This window comes from Protomyctophum bolini (genome assembly GCF_963924005.1).
Source record: "Protomyctophum bolini genome assembly, chromosome: 5".
Classification (NCBI taxonomy): domain Eukaryota; kingdom Metazoa; phylum Chordata; class Actinopteri; order Myctophiformes; family Myctophidae; genus Protomyctophum; species Protomyctophum bolini.
This window is the reverse complement of record NC_137866.1, coordinates 43,877,715-43,897,437: the sequence shown is the minus strand read 5'-3', so window position 1 is coordinate 43,897,437 and position 19,723 is coordinate 43,877,715. Positions and strand designations below refer to the sequence as shown.

Here is a 19,723-nt window from a genome sequence, read left to right as displayed (position 1 = left end):
AGATCTTAAAAGTTATCACCAAAAAAATAAAATCATGTGGGGACCCACCTGGGGGTCCCGATCCACAGGTTGATAACCACTGGTATAGAGGAGAAGTGGAGTATTGTTGAGTACAGTTGCAAGATTATGTTTATCATCCTATTCTAATGCTAGTATATTGCAGTGGCTGCAACCGTCGGGACCAGGATTCTAACGTCAGGGCCGGGAATGGAATGGCACAGCGTACCTCAGTGACCATGGACAGGTCGATGAAGAAGCAGGTGACGCAACACATGGCCACCACCACCTCGCGCCGCAGCCGGGATTTGGGAGGAAGCATGTCCAGGATCCCTGTTATCAAGCCCTCGACCCCAACAAACTGAGAGAGAGAGAGAGAGAGAGAGAGAGAGAGAGAGAGAGAGAGAGATCTGAGTCAGAGAGGTCAGAAGGAGTTGATGATGACGGGATAATTACAGCAAAGATCATTTCTGCGTTTGTTTCCTACATGGCACTGCGCACAGACTGCAGCCAATGTGATTAGAGAGAGAGAGAGAGAGAGAGAGAGAGAGAGTGAATGAATGGAGCAGACAGTTAGTCTCTATGTGAATCAGACAGAACCTCATTGATGAGTCTCTACAATGGGAAGAAAATACTGGCCGAGTCATAAACACACAACGCACAAGCTGCAAACACTGCAACTGTTGAAAGGTCTGGAATGTTTGTGTAGCTATAGTGTGTGTGTGTGTGTGTGTGTGTGTGTGTGTGTGTGTGTGTGTGTGTGTGTGTGTGTGTGTGTGTGTGTGCACACGCGTCATAGAGAGAGAAAGAGAGTGTGTGTGACACTGTGTGTGTGTGTGTGTGTGTGTGTGTGTGTGTGTGTGTGTGTGTGTGTGAAGGAGTGAGGGAGGGAGTGGGAAACAGAGGCTCATCGATTACAGAGTGAATGGAAAAACAAAGGAAGAGATGCTCTCTCTGCCAGGGAGGGAGTGTTTGGGCTCAATCAGGCCTATTAGATTATGATACAGCTTGTGGCAAAGTTGACATTTTGGCCTGTGAGTGGCGCTAGAGTAAATGTCATATGCGGGTCACTGAAGTGATTATGGTTCATCCATCAGGTTTCATGAGATTTATTCAGCCCATTCAGCCAGTCATTTGAGATCATGTTGGTGAACGTATGATGCTTAAATGTATGTATGGCAGACACTACGTGTCGCTGAAATGCGAGCTTGTAGGTCGATCGGCCATCTGCGGCGCTCAACACATCATTGACTGTTGCGACACGCTTTGTATGACAAAGTAGGGCATTAAATGAATGGAAAGAAAACATTAAAAAAAGTATGAAATACAAAGGGAGCAACCATCTGCAGGGACACCATGCTGCATGCTCTTACGCACTTCTATTTCAGACAGCATAATGTAAAAATAAACAATAGTAAAGCACAGAGAGTGTGTGTGTGTGTGTGTGTGTGTGTGTGTGTGTGTGTGTGTGTGTGTGTGTGTGTGTGTGTGTGTGTGTGTGTGTGTGTGTGTGTGTGTGTGTGTGTGCGTGTCACGGTGCGGGGCAGAGAGGTGTAGGACCCAAGCGCAGGACAAAAGCAGAGGATGAGGCAGACACAAGGCAGGTCGAGTGCACGGTGGTTTATTATCCAAAAACCAGAGGAGCAGGAACAAACACAGTAACAAGAATAAACTAGGGAATTAACACTAGGAGCAAGAAATAACACTATAGGACTAGGAAAATACATTGACTTACGGGGAGCTAAACAACACTGACAACATTTTACGACGAACCACTGACAATCAACAGTGGGATAGGCTGGGGAACCAAGGGGACACAGGTGGAAACACTGGCAATCACAGGACTAGTGAGACAAGACAGCAACAGAACTACGGGGGCAGACAGGAAGGCACAAAACAAGCCTACAAAATAAAGGTTCACAGTGTAAAGGTAAAACTGCAACTACGAAACAAGGAAAATACAGACTACAAAATCACAGTAACACAAAGAAGTAAAACACTAACTAACTAAAAACCAAGGAACACGTGAAAATCCAAAACATGTCACGGAACGTGACAGTGTGTGCGTGCATGCGTGCGTGCGTTACCTGGCTATCCAGCCCCAGCACCAGCAGCATGAAGAAGAACAGTGCAGCCCAGAGAGGAGCCAGAGGCATCAGTGTCACAGCCTTGGGGTATGCTATGAAGGCCAGACCTGGACCTGGAGAAAAATTAAAATCTTGATCATGAAATCTTAGTTGAAATCTTAGTTGATTTCCGATCGAAAGTGAGGTGTCATTCACTACCACCGTTGTTGTTGCCATGTGTTTATTGTGTAAAAGTTTCATGCTATGTCGATGAATATACTGGACCTGTGCCCGTTGGCCTACTTGGGAACGATGCAAGTTGGGAACAATGGAAATAGGGAATGCAGCCACCCTGTTAAGCAAAACCGTAGAGTGTCGCAGTCCCACTCCCTTCAGAACGGCGAGGGCACCGGAAGAGAATTTCCCATTCATTTTGCCATACAGTAGATGTTTCAAAAGTATTTATTTAAAGACCTTTAAGCCTCGGACAAAGCCAACTCGGCTCCTGACAATTCATGACAATAAACAACAATTGTTTGGGCCGAACAAATAATTAGAAAGAAGAAAAACTCTTACCTGTACCCTGCTTCTACCATCTCCACCTACTCGCCAAAGTCAAACCCTATCTCCCCCATAAACAGTTCCAAACCGTTATCCACTCTTTCATTTCATCACGACAGGGACTACTGTAACGCCCTATACTATGGAATCGACCAATCCGCACTCAAACGCCTGCAATTAGTTCAAATGCTGCTGCCCACCTTCTCACCGGTACCAAAAAATTTGACCACATCACACGAGTCCTTACCTCTCTCCATTGGCTCCCGATTAAATAAAGGATAAATAAAGAGCTGCACAGTCCATAGAGATTTTTATGTCTCTCGCCTTTAATGTTGTCTGATCTAGATAGTTACGAATTTGTTTATTCGTTTATGTACTAATTGTGACAGGCATATACAGATTTATAGCTCTCAGAGATTGCGGGACTTCTGGCCCTATTTCTGCTTCTGTTCTGTGTTTTTATTATAGACAGATTTATCTAAACACTATCCTAATCGCTTTGGACACAAGGGCTTGGACACAAGCCTAAAACCACATCCGGTCGGCTTATTTGGCTGCCTACTAAATTATTATTAATGTGCAACATTGTTTTCTCACTCAACAGAAAACAAACCAACACACAGTATGAGGCCATGTTTACACGCCAACGGTCTCTAGAGAAAATCACATATCAGATGTTCCTTCCGTTTAGACGGCAACGCCGATATCGGGGGGTTGAAAACGCGACAGAGTGGAACCACCTTCCAGAGTGGATATGTTTGAAAACGCTGTGCCTGGGGTCTCCATGTAATCATACGAAGGAATACGCAAAACTTGTGATGTCGCAACAGGGTGGGGATCTCCAAAACGCGAGAACGCAACAGGACTTTGCTGTTGTCCTCTAAACGTGGCCTAAGTGTATACACAGGGTATCTGCACATTTCTAAAGTTACAATTCAATGACTTTAAAAAGGTGTTCAAAGGTCTTAACAGTGGGGTAAAATAATCGGTTACTATAAAATATAGAATCAAATAGAAATGGACTTTCATAATTGTAATGTTCTGGACTATTGGACCAGGTGTCGTTCTTACCACTCTCAGCTACCTTGCTGATGTCCACGCCCTGCTCTGCAGCCATGAAGCCCAGCACAGAGAACACTACGAAGCCGGCGAAGAAGCTCGTCCCGCTGTTGATGAGAGCCAGAACGAACGCATCCCTGCACACACACGCGCGCGCGCACACACACACACACACACACACACACACACACACACACACACACACACACACACACACACACACACACACACACACACACACACACACACACACACACACACACACACACACACACACACACACACAGAGAGAGAGAGAGAGAGAGAGAGAGAGAGAGAGGGGCAGTCTCAAATTAAAACTTTTCCTAAATTGCGTTCTCGATAGCAATTCCAATGCGTAACTTGCGTATTGGTCGATACCGAGTACAGATCCGATACCAGTGAGAAATATAAAAGGACAGTGATTCTCAGAGTGAGGTCCAGTGATCCTCTGGGTTCCTTGATGGGATTCCAAATGGACCATTTACCCTTATATGTAACTCTGAGAGTGTGCAAATGGAACCAAACAGACCCTTATAGATCTGTAAGTCTGAGTGTGCAAATGGAATTAAATGGACCCTTATACGTCTGTAACTCTGAGTGTGGAAGTGGAACGTATTTTGTATTTTAAAACAAAAAAAAATGACACCATAGAGTTAAATAAATGTACTCAAGCACAGTGACAAGAAAATGTACTTCATTCCTGTCCACCACTGCCTGTAGGACACTAGCCTGGGATCAATACCATTATCTGTTTTCTGATCCGTTTTGGAGCGGAAATAACTTTACTTCATTAAGCGGGCAGAACCCACCTCCAAAATGATTCCCCTTTAAAATGCGTTTAGTTTACTATAATTGTTTAGTTTCTTTTGGTATAATAATCGTTTGGTTTGGTCCTAGTTCATATAATAGGTTATATACCGAAGCAAATAAACAAGGCATCTCAAAATAGTCAAAAACAATTAGTGGGTAACAGGATAAACAAATATTAACGCATTTAGGACTGAAGCCGATTCGACAATGTCAGTGTTCAGTCATGTATGCAGTCAGTGTATGGATGTATGGAGTGTGCTGTGTGTAGAAGGTGTGCAACTGCTTGGAAGGAAGGAAAGAGAGCTGGCTTGAGAGCATGGAAGGAGAGGCCCTTATATACTCTCTCAGACCACACCCCACTCAGGTGTACACAGTTGGCCTAACGGCCTGCTCCACTCTGCCCTAAATCACCCAGGCTGCCCGGTAGCCTACTGTGCAGAGGCAGAGGGGGCAGGGCCGTCACACTATATACTGTAGATTGCAACAAGAATCCCAAAAGGGGTTCCTGTCCTGAATGGGTTAAGACCAGGGGGGCAGTCAGACAGATATTTCGTGAAGCCACTAAGGAAATCGGGACTTCCTGAAAGTTCATATGTTATGCGTATGTTCTGAGGGGCGTGGCTACCGTTACAGTCTATGAACGGGAGCCACCCCCCGTTCAGTCAAAATAAAAACCAACGAAGAGTAAGGGGGGAAGTCCCGCCTCGTTGTCTGGGCCAGCCAATGGCCAGCTGGGCCCAAACGGAGCCAGCCAATGGCCAGCTGGGCCCAAACGGATCTAGAAATATGGCGACTTACAGTGCAAGGAATTACAGGCTTCATTTTACGTCCATGTTAGACCCGGGGAACGCTTTGTCCATATTTTTTACAGTCTATGGTTAAGACAAGAGTACTAGCGATACAAAACGAATTGATTCGCATTGTGTGGGGAACAAAAACAATGCCGACCGGAACCCACATTTTTGGTTCTTCTTGTCTATACTGGATCACACGGCTTCGTTTTAGAAGAACCAGGCTTTTCCTCCTTGGCGAGGCGAGGTTAGTAGGACAACAGAAGACAGGATGGACAGAGAGGGAGAGTAATTAGCCCAATCAATAGTCACTCCTCTGATAGCTCCTGTTGTGTGCAGCTGGCAGATAGACGACAGCAAAAGAGAGTCAATAAGCCTCTCTCCGCCTGAATGGGCTGAGCGGACCAAAGAGTGCCGTCACGATAGGTGAACACACACAGCCCCCACAGTAAAAAAAAACAAAAACAATAACGTCTCTTAATGGCCATTCCGGGTCACGTATAGATGGAAGTAATTCCACCCGGTGGGCGGGTCAACAACAGCGTTCCAGTTCTCCTGTAGTACTAGGGACAATGATCCTCTCTGTTTGTCCTGACGGAGGCTCCGCGTCGCAAAACAAAGTCTTGCTGGCGACGGGCCAGCAGTCTGGGGCTCTGCAGTGAGGTGGAGAGACAGCAGCATAAACAACAGCCAGGCCTGTTGTTGCATAGTTATAGACTCACCGCAACGCTGCAGCTGCGTCGGGGACAGCCGAGGCCGACCCATGATGGCGTCTGCTGCAGCGTTCCGGCAGTCAGCGCAATAATAATGTGCAATTATTGTATTGTATATGTATAAGAAAAGACCTTCATTGATCGCTGTGGGGGAAATGCAGGTGCCAAGAAAGTACAGTATAGATACAGTATGATGGAGATACTATATATATATATAAGCTCATAATTATGTCCAAAACTGTTACTTTTCAGAATTCAAATGAGGAAGTAGCAGATCAAAACACGTCGGTTTCGTGCCACGTTTGTAGCTTGTGGACCTGCTACTTTTGATGCTTCTGTGTGACGCTGTTGTGCACTGCAACACAACACAGAAACTCCTCCTGGATATGGAAATAGGATGTTTCTGCCCGACAGCATACAGTATATACAGTATATCAGCGCAATGCTCTGTGAGCGTGCAGATTGGCTATTTTCAGTACGGAACCATTGCGCAACTAAGTACAACTTAGGCTTTAATTTCCTTCCTAAAATATCACAAGTATAGTATTACCAAGGAGGGTGCGTGACGCGTGTGCATGCGCGTGTGTGTGTGCGTGTGTGCGTGTGCGTGCGTGCGTGCATGCGTGCGGGCAGGCGGGTACGTGCATGAGTGCTTGCGTGCGTGCGTGTGTACGGTATTTGTTTGTGTTTGAGAGAGAGAGAGAGAGAGAGAGAGAGAGAGATAGTGAGGGAGGTCTGAGCTGACACCTACTATACCTCCTGAACACATCTTTAAAACTTCCAATTTAGGTCAAGGGAGTGCAATGAATGGTGGGATATTCCTGGTGTCGCACCCCACTCTCCTCTCCTCCTCTCATTCCACACATGCCTGCCAGAGTCCCACAGTCATGTTCAGAGATCTATTATAAATTCCCAACTATTATTGGTGTCCGTCCGGAAGCAGTATACTGCAACGTAAGCGCTGGAGTGTTTACTGTTTACACACACATCTCTCTCTGTTTGGGCTAAACACATGCAAGCATCTGGTCATGACACAGTGAGCTGACGAGGCCAGCTGTAGCTAGTTACAATTCTCAAGTGACAGTTAACGACTAGCACGCAATGCAGGTCTGTGTAAAAGGCTTTATCGTAGCTTACGCATACTGTATTTTGACAATTCATTCCTGAAGCAAGGTTAGTCTGAAAATAATCATAGTGTTCTTCTGATGCACATGCACAGTGCTAAAGCAGGGATCTTCAACATGGGGTCCGGGACCCTTGGGGGGTCCTCAGAGTTACTACAGGGGGCCTGCAAAATCTTTGAGTGACTTTAGCCAAAAACAGCCGATCTAAAAGCGCACAACAACAGACATTGTATCTGTTACATGAACAGGCCAACAGGAGGGCCTATTGGCATGCCAGAATTCCTGGCACATACGGAAACAAGATCTTTGCACATCACAAAACACAACAACTTGCTTTGTAAAGTGCAAGTACTTCCTTCTTGCTGTCAATGAGTGTGTATTTTTCTATGTTTGAGATTACTGGGTGTAAAGAATCAAGCCACACAAAACCGTTTACTCGGGACATATTTGTGAGTTAGAACAAATATGTCCTTTACTGGGAGTGAGAGCGTTCCTCATGCTAGCCTAAATGTTCTTTAGTGGCTGTGAGAGCGTTCCTCATGCTAGCCTAAATGTTCTTTAGTGGCTGTGAGAGCGTTCCTCATGCTAGCCTAAATGTTCTTTAGTGGCTGTGAGAGCGTTCCTCATGCTAGCCTAAATGTTCTTTAGTGGCTGTGAGAGCGTTCCTCATGCTAGCCTAAATGTTCTTTAGTGGCTGTGAGAGCGTTCCTCATGCTAGCCTAAATGTTCTTTAGTGGCTGCGAGAGCGTTCCTCATGCTAGCCTAAATGTTCTTTAGTGGCTGTGAGAGCGTTCCTCATGCTAGCCTAAATGTTCTTTAGTGGCTGCGAGAGCGTTCGTCATGCTAGCCTAAATGGATAACAATGTGTTTATTATGTGGCATGTTAACCGCATCAACCATGGCATCCCTGTCTTTAAAAACAAGCATATCTACAAACTTGGCTGAGTGTGTGTGTGTGTGTGTGTGTGTGTGTGTGTGTGTGTGTGTGTGTGTGTGTGTGTGTGTGTGTGTGTGCGTGCGTGCGTGCATGCGTGTGCGTGTGTCTGTGCGTGAGCAAGCCAAGTACTATGAAAAGGACACACATGCACACACACACACACACACACACACACACACACACACACACACAGTGGTCCGTGGCTCAAATTCTGAATAAATAATGGGCCTTGATTGATATGAAAAGGATTGAAAACTACTGTCCTAGAAGACCCCAACGCTACTCATGTGTGGTGTGAGTGACGTTGTGGTTTCCGACTCACTGGTAGCAGTTGTTATGGAAGCGGTTGTAGCTTCCCAGCGCAGTCAGCGCCCCCAGTCCGATGGCGTAGGAGAAGAAGATCTGAGTTCCAGCATCGATCCACACCTGAACACAGTTATGTAACGAGTAAAGAAACGCCCTGCACGCTTCAGCCAGCAGAAGTTTGAGGGGCAAGTCTCTGCTCAACAGGAAACTAGTCTCTGCTCAACAGGGAACTAGTCTCTGCTCAACAGGGAACAAGTCTCTGCTCAACAGGGAACTAGTCTCTGCTCAACAGGGAACAAGTCTCTGCTCAACAGGGAACTAGTCTCTGCTCAACAGGGAACAAGTCTCTGCTCAACAGGGAACTAGTCTCTGCTCAACAGGGAACTAGTCTCTGCTCAACAGGGAACTAGTCTCTGCTCAACAGGGAACTAGTCTCTGCTCAACAGGGAACAAGTCTCTGCTCAACAGGGAACAAGTCTCTGCTCAACAGGGAACTAGTCTCTGCTCAACAGGGAACTAGTCTCTGCTCAACAGGGAACTAGTCTCTGCTCAACAGGGAACTAGTCTCTGCTCAACAGGGAACTAGTCTCTGCTCAACAGGGAACAAGTCTCTGCTCAACAGAGAACTAGTCTCTGCTCAACAGGGAACTAGTCTCTGCTCAACAGGGAACTAGTCTCTGCTCAACAGGGAACAAGTCTCTGCTCAACAGGGAACTAGTCTCTGCTCAACAGGGAACAAGTCTCTGCTCAACAGGGAACTAGTCTCTGCTCAACAGGGAACTAGTCTCTGCTCAACAGGGAACTATAGTCTCTGCTCAACAGGGAACTAGTCTCTGCTCAACAGGGAACAAGTCTCTGCTCAACAGGGAACTAGTCTCTGCTCAACAGGGAACTAGTCTCTGCTCAACAGAGACTACCCAAAATAAAATATACTGGAGCACTCGAATGTTCTTTTATTGTTTTGCCTGAACAAAAAGCATCTATCAGGAGACCACAAGGAGAGGTAATTTTCCCATCTCTTTTGTGATAGTGTTTTGTAATTGTTGATGGCATGTATTATTGTGTTAATTTTGTATGCTATTTTGATGAATTGAACACATATTGTAGGACCACAATGTCACAAGGACATTGTTGTGTAGCCTTAATGTCTGACTATTACCACGTGATGCTTACAGTACATATCTGACTAATAAAAGTATTCAATCAATCAATCAATCTAAAAAAGCTCAATCCAGAGTCCAGACACATACCTGTGCTTCTCCCAGCTTGGACCAGTCTGGTTTCAGGTAGTAGATGATGCCCTCTTTGGCTCCGGGGAGAGTGATTCCGTGGGCCAACAGCACCACCAGAACCACGTAGGGGAAGAGGGCAGTGAAGTACACCACCTACAACACAGTACCGCAAAACAGCAAGCTTATTAGGTTATTCATTTCAATCAGACATGGACATCTGATTAATTCATCCAAAGAGAAAGAAACAAAGCACACCCGTGTGAAGTGAGGGGGCGCTCTTATCATCGTACATCATCATGACGTAACGTGTCGATTTGCTCGTCCACATAATGACTTATACATTCTCCATTCATTGTCAATGGGAATTTAAACTTTGTGTAGCGCCCCTCAAAAACCCCTCTGGATTTTCAATAAAAATAAATATGTCCGTGACACAGGGCGTTGCGGGAGTGACGTCAGGACATCGGTGCTCTTGTTGTGTTGTGCTGAGAATGCCCCCCTCCCCTTTCCCGCTGCCCAGTGGTCAGTGGAAACCTCACCCCCCCCCCCCACCCACCCACCCACCCACCCAGTCAGTCACACTGACCACTTCTGGGAAGAGTAAAGCACTGACCGAGAACATACTTGCTTTGATCAGGAGGGAACACGGGGAGAAAAGCTTTCCCAAGCATCTACGTGGGAGAAAAAGTTACTAATCGGATTACTAAAAAAAGGCTGACTCAAATCTCCCCCATTGTGTTTTTCCCCTCTCCGGGAGACTGGCTCAATGGCTATACTTGGCTGTGATTCATGTGCACAGACATAGATAGATGTGTGTATGTGTACAGGCAGCCAGGTGCTTACAGGATATATAAAAAAAAATGTTTCAAAGTAGTTAGAAGTATCAATGGTGCTGCGGCTCACGGATCAAACATGTGGAAAAACAACAGACGATCCGAAGATAAAACGGAGGAAAAGCCTTTATTAATATAAGACGACTGCCAACGTGTTTCGACCTCGGAGTCGTAAGGTTGATTTGATTTGATTTATGATTGCCCTGATGAAGACCTTTTGAGGTCTTATTATTAATAAATGATTTTCCTCCATTTTATGCGTGCCCGGATTGTCTTATTTTCTTCTCATGGATGTACAGTATGTATGTATACCAGAACACCAGTGTTGAAGTACTATACCGTAATATTATTATTTCTATCCCCAACCTGTAACGAGTTGCAAGGGATGACAAATGCCAAAACAGCAATTATATTACAGTTACTTTTTAGTTTTTATTGAATTCGTTTATGTATAATGTATATATTGTTGCTGTCGTTGCAGTTCTTTTTTATGTATGCCCTACTACGTCATACTACACTGTCACACAAAAGGAGCAAAAAAACCCCCATCTAAAGCTCAAAATAGTAACTTGTTACACTTGCACAACAACAAATCGACCACTTCTGTCCCAGCGCTGGCAGCGAGTTTACAGAACAATCTATGTAAAGAATACAAGCATAATATAAGGGCCTATAGGGTTCACTGGGATTGTCTCTACCCTAAATAAAGGTGTGAGACATTCGAATGTAAACAGTGAACACGCAAATGACATGAAACGAGCTGACATTCAAGTAGTACTTTGGGACGTGTTTGAGTTCCTATATGTGCTTCAGTCTAGACAATGATCCTATTGCTATGTTAAAGCTGCTTTGAGGTCAAAAGGGCAAAGTGCAAATAATTTATCTAGGTAAAAGAAATGTGGTGGGTCAGACCATAATAATATAACACACAAACACATGCAGACACGCAGACACGCACGCACGCACCCGCGCAGGCAGGCACGCACGAACAAACACACACACACACCTGCACACGCGCGCACACACACGCAGGCACACACCTGCTCACCTTGCCAGTGGATTTGACTCCCTTCCATATGCAGAAGTAAACAATGATCCAGGTGACTATGAGACACAATACCATCTGGTAGCTGATGTCACCGGGCTCATCCAGCCCACCAGACAGTCTGAGGACCTTACGCCTGCACAGAGAGAGCAACACGCAGTCATGTGGCTGCTATGAAAGAGAAGAAGAACAACAACAACAAGACAGCAGTGCCTAAAGCACCTCGGACAACGGGCAGCTTGTGTCTCTCGTAAGAAGAATTATACACTGACAGAAATGTAAGAGTTTTACAGCTACAACCAGTGGTGGAAAACGTACTCAACTCTTTTACTCATTATGCAGAATACTCCATTTCACAAGTTCAAAAGTATTTTGAAAATTGCCGCTCTACAAGCTCACAATGTGCCGCATGGTCTCCCATACCACATTTCTACTGTTCATTTCTACTATTCACTGCCAATAAAGGCATTGCTTGATTTTAGGGACGTAATGTGCAATAAGCTTCAGACCCTTTGACCTACTTACTTAATTGACACCAGGGTCGGATTCTCTCCATGGAAGAGTAGGGATACCGGTATGTTATTTAGAGTTTTTAGACAGATGCCAGGGTTATTTGTTGACCTGGCATCCTATATTTTGTATAGTTCCAATGTACATATTGTTATTTAATTATTATGTTTAGACTGATGATAGGTTTATGGTTTTTACTTGACCTGATCCTTGATTACTGCATGGGGCACTACACTGTCTCTATTATTATCATTATTATCACTTTTATCACATTTTCAAGCTAGTAATGCAGTATTTCCGCTGTTTCAAATATGCTGCCAATCTGAGCCCATAAAACAAAGCAAAATGGGTAAAACCCATTCTAGGAAACCCAGACTATAGAGTTATCCCAAATTGACACTATAATTAGCCTGCGAACCCCCATTAGAAAATATACACCAAGGACCCCCATAAAGAAGATTTTTTGCGGTTCTAGCAGTGATTCTCAACCATTGTAATAGACTGAGGACCCTCAGTTTGACATGCAATATTCTATGGACGCCCATTTAATGGCATTTCTATCTCTGAGACCCCAATTTATATTGTAAAATCAATGTTACTTTAACTCTGAGAGTGTACAAATGGAACCAAATGGACCTGTTAGGGACCATTTGGTTCCATGTGTACACTCCCTGAGTTACAGACCAATAAGGGCCCATTTGGTTCCAAACTATCATTTAGTTGGGGACCCCATGGAACTGCCTCAAGGACCCCTGGGGGTCCCCGGACCCCACTTTGGGAACCACTGGCCTAAGGAACAAAGAGAATGACCAAAGTTGATGGAAAGGGCACTATTCTCTTTCAATAATGGATTGTATTGTTCTTGTGTTGTGTTGTACTTTTGTTTCTATTGACTATGACAACCGTCAACAATTTAATATAATATATTGTATAATATATCGCCTCTGTCGGGTTACTTTTCAGGATTCAAATTCTAAAGTAGCAAAAATAGCAGATCTACAAGCTCAACATGTGGATCTGCTACTTTTGATGATCAAGTAGAGCGTTAATTTCCAAAAAAAACCCCACAAAACTTTATAATATGGAGATATTTAGCAACGATACCATAAGCTGAATGGGTAGTGAATTGGCTAGCTGGGAAACAGAAGGTTCCCGGTCTATGTGTGGAAGTAACCCTGAACACAGACAATATGGCCCCTTTTCTACCAGGGTTGAACCAGTTCAGTTCATTTTTTTTCCACCTAATATTTAACCAAATTAATTCTTTCTTCAGATCCTTAACAGTAACCAAAAACGACTTATTCTTGCCCTGAAGTTGGTGTGTCACTATTCAGGTTGGAAGATGCAGATGTGATATAATTGATACATGATATAAACCATCATAAAACAATAAAGAACGGAACCAGTTCTAGAAGCAAAGTTCTTTTGGAGGAAAAGGGGTCTATGTGTGGAAGTGTCCCTGAACACAGACACTTACTGTAACCCCTATAACTACTCCCCCAGGGGGCGCTGTCTGCATCCACTGCTCCCGGTACTTTATAGGATGGATCAGATGCAGAGGACAACATTTCACCGCATTGTGCAAATAAACCAAACTCATCATTATTATGATACAATGCAGTGGTTTTCAACCAGTGGTCCGGGGACCAATGGTCCTTGAGGGGATTCCCAGGTGGTCTCCAGCTAAATGACGGAGAGTTGGTAACCAAATAGACCCCTGTACTGTAGATCTTTAACTATTGGTTTCATTTTACACTCTCAAGAGTTATACTATCGTTAATCATCTTTTTTCATTACTTAATTAGAGAAGGTAAAACAATTGTTTAATTTAATCAACATTTTGCCTGTTATCCCTCCTACGGTATACTACATCAATACAGCCTTGGGTCTGAGAGGCGTTGATATGAACAGGGTTGAAAATCACTGGTATATAATTTCATTGGGTGCAGTATACATTCCAGAGCAGAAACAAAATGGAACCTTACTCCCAGAACTCGATCACCGGCGAGCGCAGGCCCTCGATGTCCAGGAGACAGCTGCCGTTGTTGAAGAAGAGCGGCGTGGCGGCGGCGGAGGCGGCCGAGAGGGACAGGTTGACGGACGAGGAGGACGAGGACGAGGGGGGGTCAAGGGGGGGCTGGGAGGACGCGGGGAGGACGCTGCGGTTGGAGCAGGGGACGCGGCGGAAGTCCTGCGTGCAGTTGGGGGTGTTCCAGGGGTGGCCGCAGGTGGCCCAGGGGAGCGGCGTGGAGAAGGAGTGCAGCAGGAAGTAGAGGCCCCACACCAGGATCATGATGTAGTAGGTGTTGCAGAAGAACACGATCACCATGGAGGCCAGGCCCAAGCCTGGGGAGAGAGAGAGAGAGAGAGAGATAGGAGTTCTGGGAGAACAGTCCAAATGCACATTTTTGGCAGCAAAAATAGTGGTCATCAACTGAGGGACAGCCGGTGGACAGAAGAGCCACGTATATCTGGCTGAACAGGGTCATTAAGTTGCTGTATAATATGTTTCTGTTTGGTCATTTCTTTGCATTGTTACTGTATTGCTTGTTGTTCATTGTTGTTGGGATGTTTGTTGTTGTCTCTGTGTGCGCAATGTTGACATTTTGTTTCGTTGTATGTATGCTTTGGCAATGAAATTGAAATTGAATTGAGAGACAGAGAGAGAGAGAGAGAGAGAGAGAGAGAGAGAGAGAGAGAGAGAGAGAGAGAGAACAGGGTGGGGTGACTTGCGTAGATGTCGGAAAGAGTGAGAGGTGGAAGAATGCTGGAACATTTGTGCATCGGAGACACAAATAGGATCCCTCTCTCTCTCTCTCTCTCTCTCTCTCTCTCTCTGTCTCAGTTTGAAAACAATTTTCATGAACTGTTTTAAACACATATTTTTATATACAGTTTGTGTGTTTGTCCTGTTATTTAAGTGATGTTGAATGTTTAATGGAAACAAGATGTTGGCTTCTTTTGTAGTCTCATCTCATTTGCTGTTTGTATTTGTACTGCTGACCTTTTGTCAAAATAAATATTAATTTTAATTCAATCGCTCCCCCTCCCTCTGTTTAACGCACGCACGCACGCACACACAAACTTAATTACTTAATTACTATTGCTTGCAGAACTTGACTGATGCCTCGTTGCTGACCGCATCACTGACGTGCCAATAATCACGGTATAAAGCACACCCTGGGGTGTATAATATTGCTTGTTATAGAACCTTTGAAGAGGGGTACGATGTTCCAGGTGGACACGCCTCCCTGCTTCATGAACTGTCCCAGAGCGATCTCCAGGAAGAAGACCGGGATGCCCCCGACGAACACGATCAGCATGTAGGGGATGAGAAACACACCTGCAACGCACGCACGCACGCACGCACACACACACACACACACACACACACACACACACACACACACACACACACACACACACACACACACACACTAAATCATTTATTTATGTCCACATAAGAGATATAATACAAGGACACAAATGTTTACAAATATATAGCAGATTTAACATGACTCACAACAAGCTTGTGATCTTATCCATGCTCATCAGGCATAACTCCATCTCTAATCTATAACTATAAATGCACCAAGTCTCTGTGTGTACGTGTGTAACGTCTGTAATCCACGTAACTCGAGAACCGTTATCGCCACCGACTTCAAATTCGACACACGCGTTCCACACCATAACAGGGTGCCCGGTGTCGAGTCGGTCTGACCCACGGTTGTCTAGAATCGCCCCAAAAAAGGCCTCTGCCCGGGCTCTGGACTGTGCCCCTGCCCAGGGTCCATATTATGGAGCTGGCCTGGTCTGACCTCACAACACTCCATATTTGGGCATGCCTGACACAGAACTTCATAAGCTGGCCTGTCACAGAACTCCATAGGAACTGATGTCGGGCATAAAAAGGACACAGACATAATCATGCATTTCCAAATTGCGGGCACTCTCCGGGCACTGCCGTAGAGGCCCCACGGGCACCTCTCTAGTCCTCGAAATGTCTAATCCTAACTCTTAACCCCAACATTATCCTCGATACCCAGGCTTTCATTTCGTCTGCGCGAAAAATGAAAGCCTGGAGGAACGCATTGGCTGCCTTGGTCTAGAAGTGGGAGTCAACGCTTCCGGGTGGGTGTCGCTCCAAATCATGTGACGTAGCGCTTCACTAGGTGGGAGAGGAGTGGCCAGGGCTGACGGACAGATCGGTGAGATCCAATCAGGGCGTGCGCAAATCTCAGCCGCAACCCACCCCTATAGACCAGAAACTTAACACGTTAGCTCAGGCTACCCCAACATGAACCTTATCCTTATTTTGAAAAATCTTTTTTCAAACCATAAAACAACATTTTCTCACCATGTCCATTTCTCATATTCTACTATATTTAATATTTGCGGGACATGGTCCTCACCAGATACACAGGTGCTGAGACACACACACACACACAGGTACGCGTGTGCATGCGCTCGCACACACACACACACACACACACACATACACGCACATCACACACAGGTAAGCGTGCGCGCACACACACACACACACACACACACACACACACACACACGCGCGCGCGCGCGCGCGCCCAGCTCAATGTTAGGATAAGGCTTGTATGTGAGGGATAATCCATGAGTAGCAAGTCAGTTATGAGAAAATAAAGTGCATAGCAGAGTCTTGTTCAGCCCCTGAAGTTACTTTCTCATATTATCCCACTTCATTTTAACCACGGCTAGAGCCCCAACCGTCCAAAGCTATTATAAGGAGGCCTTTCATGGTTCTCGTTCATATTCTGTGTTATTATAAGGAGGCCTTCCATGGTTCTCATTCATATTCTGTGTTATTATAAGGAGGCCTTCCATGGTTCTCATTCATATTCTGTGTAGCTAAAGTAACAGATTTGTCCTCATTCTTGGTGTCCCTACAGGTTATTTCCACTAATTAGAAGTACGGTACATCTAGAAGTGCAATACACGTCGTAACACAGCGCCTTAGATCGTCTACTCCCCCCCCCCCCCCTATTTTCACACCAAAATAGGGATGCTAGTAGTGTTCAAGTGGTTAAAGGGTTTGGTATTGTATTAAGTACCGTAGGCATTTCATAGATGCTCTTAAACAGAGCGACTTACAAGGTACAAGGTAGGGCCTAAAATTCAGAGAGACAGTGTAGTGCCTCTGTAATAATAAAAATATATATCTCAAAATAATAATCTGTACATTGAAACTATAGGGGTAAACAAATAATCTGCTATCGACATTTTTTGTAATAGGATATACCTTTTAGATTAGCTGAAAGGGTGTTCATTACATTCAGACATTGCCTGCTTATCTCGCTTAAAGCCAAAGCAGCACACAAGCATCATAGGAATGCTACCATTATGGGAGATCAAAGTTCTCTCTAGTTAAACACTAGCAAATTGTGCTACATTGCTAGTTAAACCGAGATATAACCTGTGATCTACTTGGAAGATCATAAGTCATATGTAAGTCATATGATTGCCATGAGCCATAGGCAAGTGAAGTCATAGTCTTGCTAGCATAATGTTAGCTTGCTGACTATACTGCTTTCAGACAGTGAGAATCCACCATTAGCATGTTGTTGGTGAGGTGTTTCTTAAGAATAATAGTACAATGTGGGATTGTACGGAATTGCTCATTAAATCAAAACAAGGAGGGTTAATTGCACTCAGAAAGTCATTATTTTATTTTTTCCATATTATGTAATATTGCCACTGTAATATTCTGGGCCTCTAAATAACCACACGTGGAGAACATTCAAACACAGGTCTTTACTTGGTGACTCTCAATGCAGAACTGAACACACACAGCACACTCAGAGGCTACAACAGGCTGCAGGGGATCTTGCTAATCAGCACAGGTGGAAATAATGTTCTCAATCAGTGGCATGCTCTTTCACCTAGAAGACACTATACTACTATTACACCATACGCCTAATGACAAAGCAAAGCAAAGTTACCATGTTTACCCAGGGTAACTGCTGGACTAAACTCAATAACTTGTTTACAGCCAGGCCCTGCTCATAGAACATTTCATGGTAGGGGTTCAATGCCTTGCTCAAGGGCACTTCAGCGGTGGTAATTTTAACGTGCCGGTGCGGGGATACGAACTAGCGACCTTCCGATATCAAGACCGCTCGGCAAACCGTTCGGCCACCGCTGACCCAGGCTTCATCAGTACAAATCCGTTTTTAAAAGAGTAAGAAACAATAGCTTACCAGGTGATCAATAATCGTTAATGAAGGCGATGACACCTTACACCTGAAAGATGTCTAGGGTGATGCGTGACTTAGTAGCAAATATAAGCTTGTTTTTCTGTAAAGTTGCTTGTAAATATTAGTTTTAGCTTGTTTCTAAAGTATAGTTATATAGCAAATAGCCGATGCATATAGGTTTAAAGTGCTCATGTAGCTTATACTCGTTTCTTTTAGGCTTGTTTTCATAGACCTACTGTAGTTGCTTGCACGAAATCTGGCAACACTTGGTAGGTAACTATACTCATTGAACTTAAAAGTTGAAATAAACAAAAATCTAAACAAATTTGTCTAGAATTGTCTCTCACAACTCACATGTGACCACAGTGAAACTAAATAAATGGCAAGCAGACTGCGGGGTGTACAGTACAGTACAGTACAGTACAGTACAGTACAGTACAGTACAGTACAGTACAGTACAGTACAGTACATGAAATGATTTGAATGCACTGTGTTGGAGGGCATTCAAATCATGAGAGAGATTAGCACTTTTAGCACACCCTGAGGGAGGGGGGGAATTCTGTAGCAGTTTTTTAAATGCTACAGCGCATTTCATTCATTCATTCATTCAATGAAATGTCATTCTATGCAAGTACCGGTATATGATTTTTACATTCAAATGCATTAATCTAATGTGTTTAGATTAATCTCAGAGCCATGAGACAAATATGTCATTAGATGCACGTACAAACAAGCATAGTCTGAAATTGAATGCAAAAGTCATGTTTTTAGTATTTACCAAGAACAAAACAACAACCAGATGGTCGGACCCTCTGAGAGAGCAGACAAGAGGAGAAGGACGGAAGAAAAGAGAGCAAGAGAGAGAGAGGGGGGGGGGGGGGGGTTAAGCAAGGCCACAGATAAGTGATGCGCTGACTGAGGGAGTGTCTGGAGTGTTTTGGACCTTTGTGTTTAGTATTGACCTTGAGAGAGACAGATGCCTGGACACTGTGGACAGTAGACTAGCAGGTTGTGTTTAGTATTGACCTTGAGAAAGACAGATTCCTGGACAGTAGACCGGCAGGTTGTGTTTAGTATTGACCTTGAAGAGAGACAGATTCCTGGAGAGTATAGACCAGCAGGTTGTGTTTAGTATTGACCTTGAGAGACACAGATGACTGGACAGTACGGGGACGGGGAGAGATATCGCTGCTGTCGGGGCAGCATTTGTTTTTATTTACGAGGAAATTAACGCCCTGCCTACTTCATCATACTACAGTGTCACACAAAAGCATCAAAGGTAGCAGATCTGCTATACTTTTGGTTGGATGCATGCAGTTGCATGTTTCTTCTTTAACTCATAAGAAAGCTAAACTCTTGACAGCCAGTAAGTGAGTCTCGTTGACGAAAGTGCTGTACAGACGACCACGGTAGCTAAAATACAGCACAAATACAAGAACCACCACAGCCATAAACGCAGGTACAAATACGGTAAACATGTCGAAAAAA

At 44.5% G+C, this 19,723-nt stretch overlaps 1 protein-coding gene across 1 annotated transcript in view; it reads right to left on the bottom strand.

The window, feature by feature from the left end:
- LOC308315804 (sodium- and chloride-dependent creatine transporter 1-like) overlaps positions 1-19,723 on the bottom strand; it is a 35,648-nt gene that overhangs the window by 6,884 nt on the left and 9,041 nt on the right. Inside the window, exons 3-10 of the mRNA XM_080763964.1 lie at positions 15,217-15,348; positions 13,991-14,351; positions 11,499-11,631; positions 9,636-9,770; positions 8,402-8,505; positions 3,696-3,820; positions 2,085-2,197; positions 227-358 (exon numbers count right to left, since the gene is read on the bottom strand). Of these exons, the coding sequence (XP_080620090.1) occupies positions 227-358; positions 2,085-2,197; positions 3,696-3,820; positions 8,402-8,505; positions 9,636-9,770; positions 11,499-11,631; positions 13,991-14,351; positions 15,217-15,348 (1,235 nt within the window). The remainder of the gene's footprint in view (positions 1-226; positions 359-2,084; positions 2,198-3,695; positions 3,821-8,401; positions 8,506-9,635; positions 9,771-11,498; positions 11,632-13,990; positions 14,352-15,216; positions 15,349-19,723) is intronic.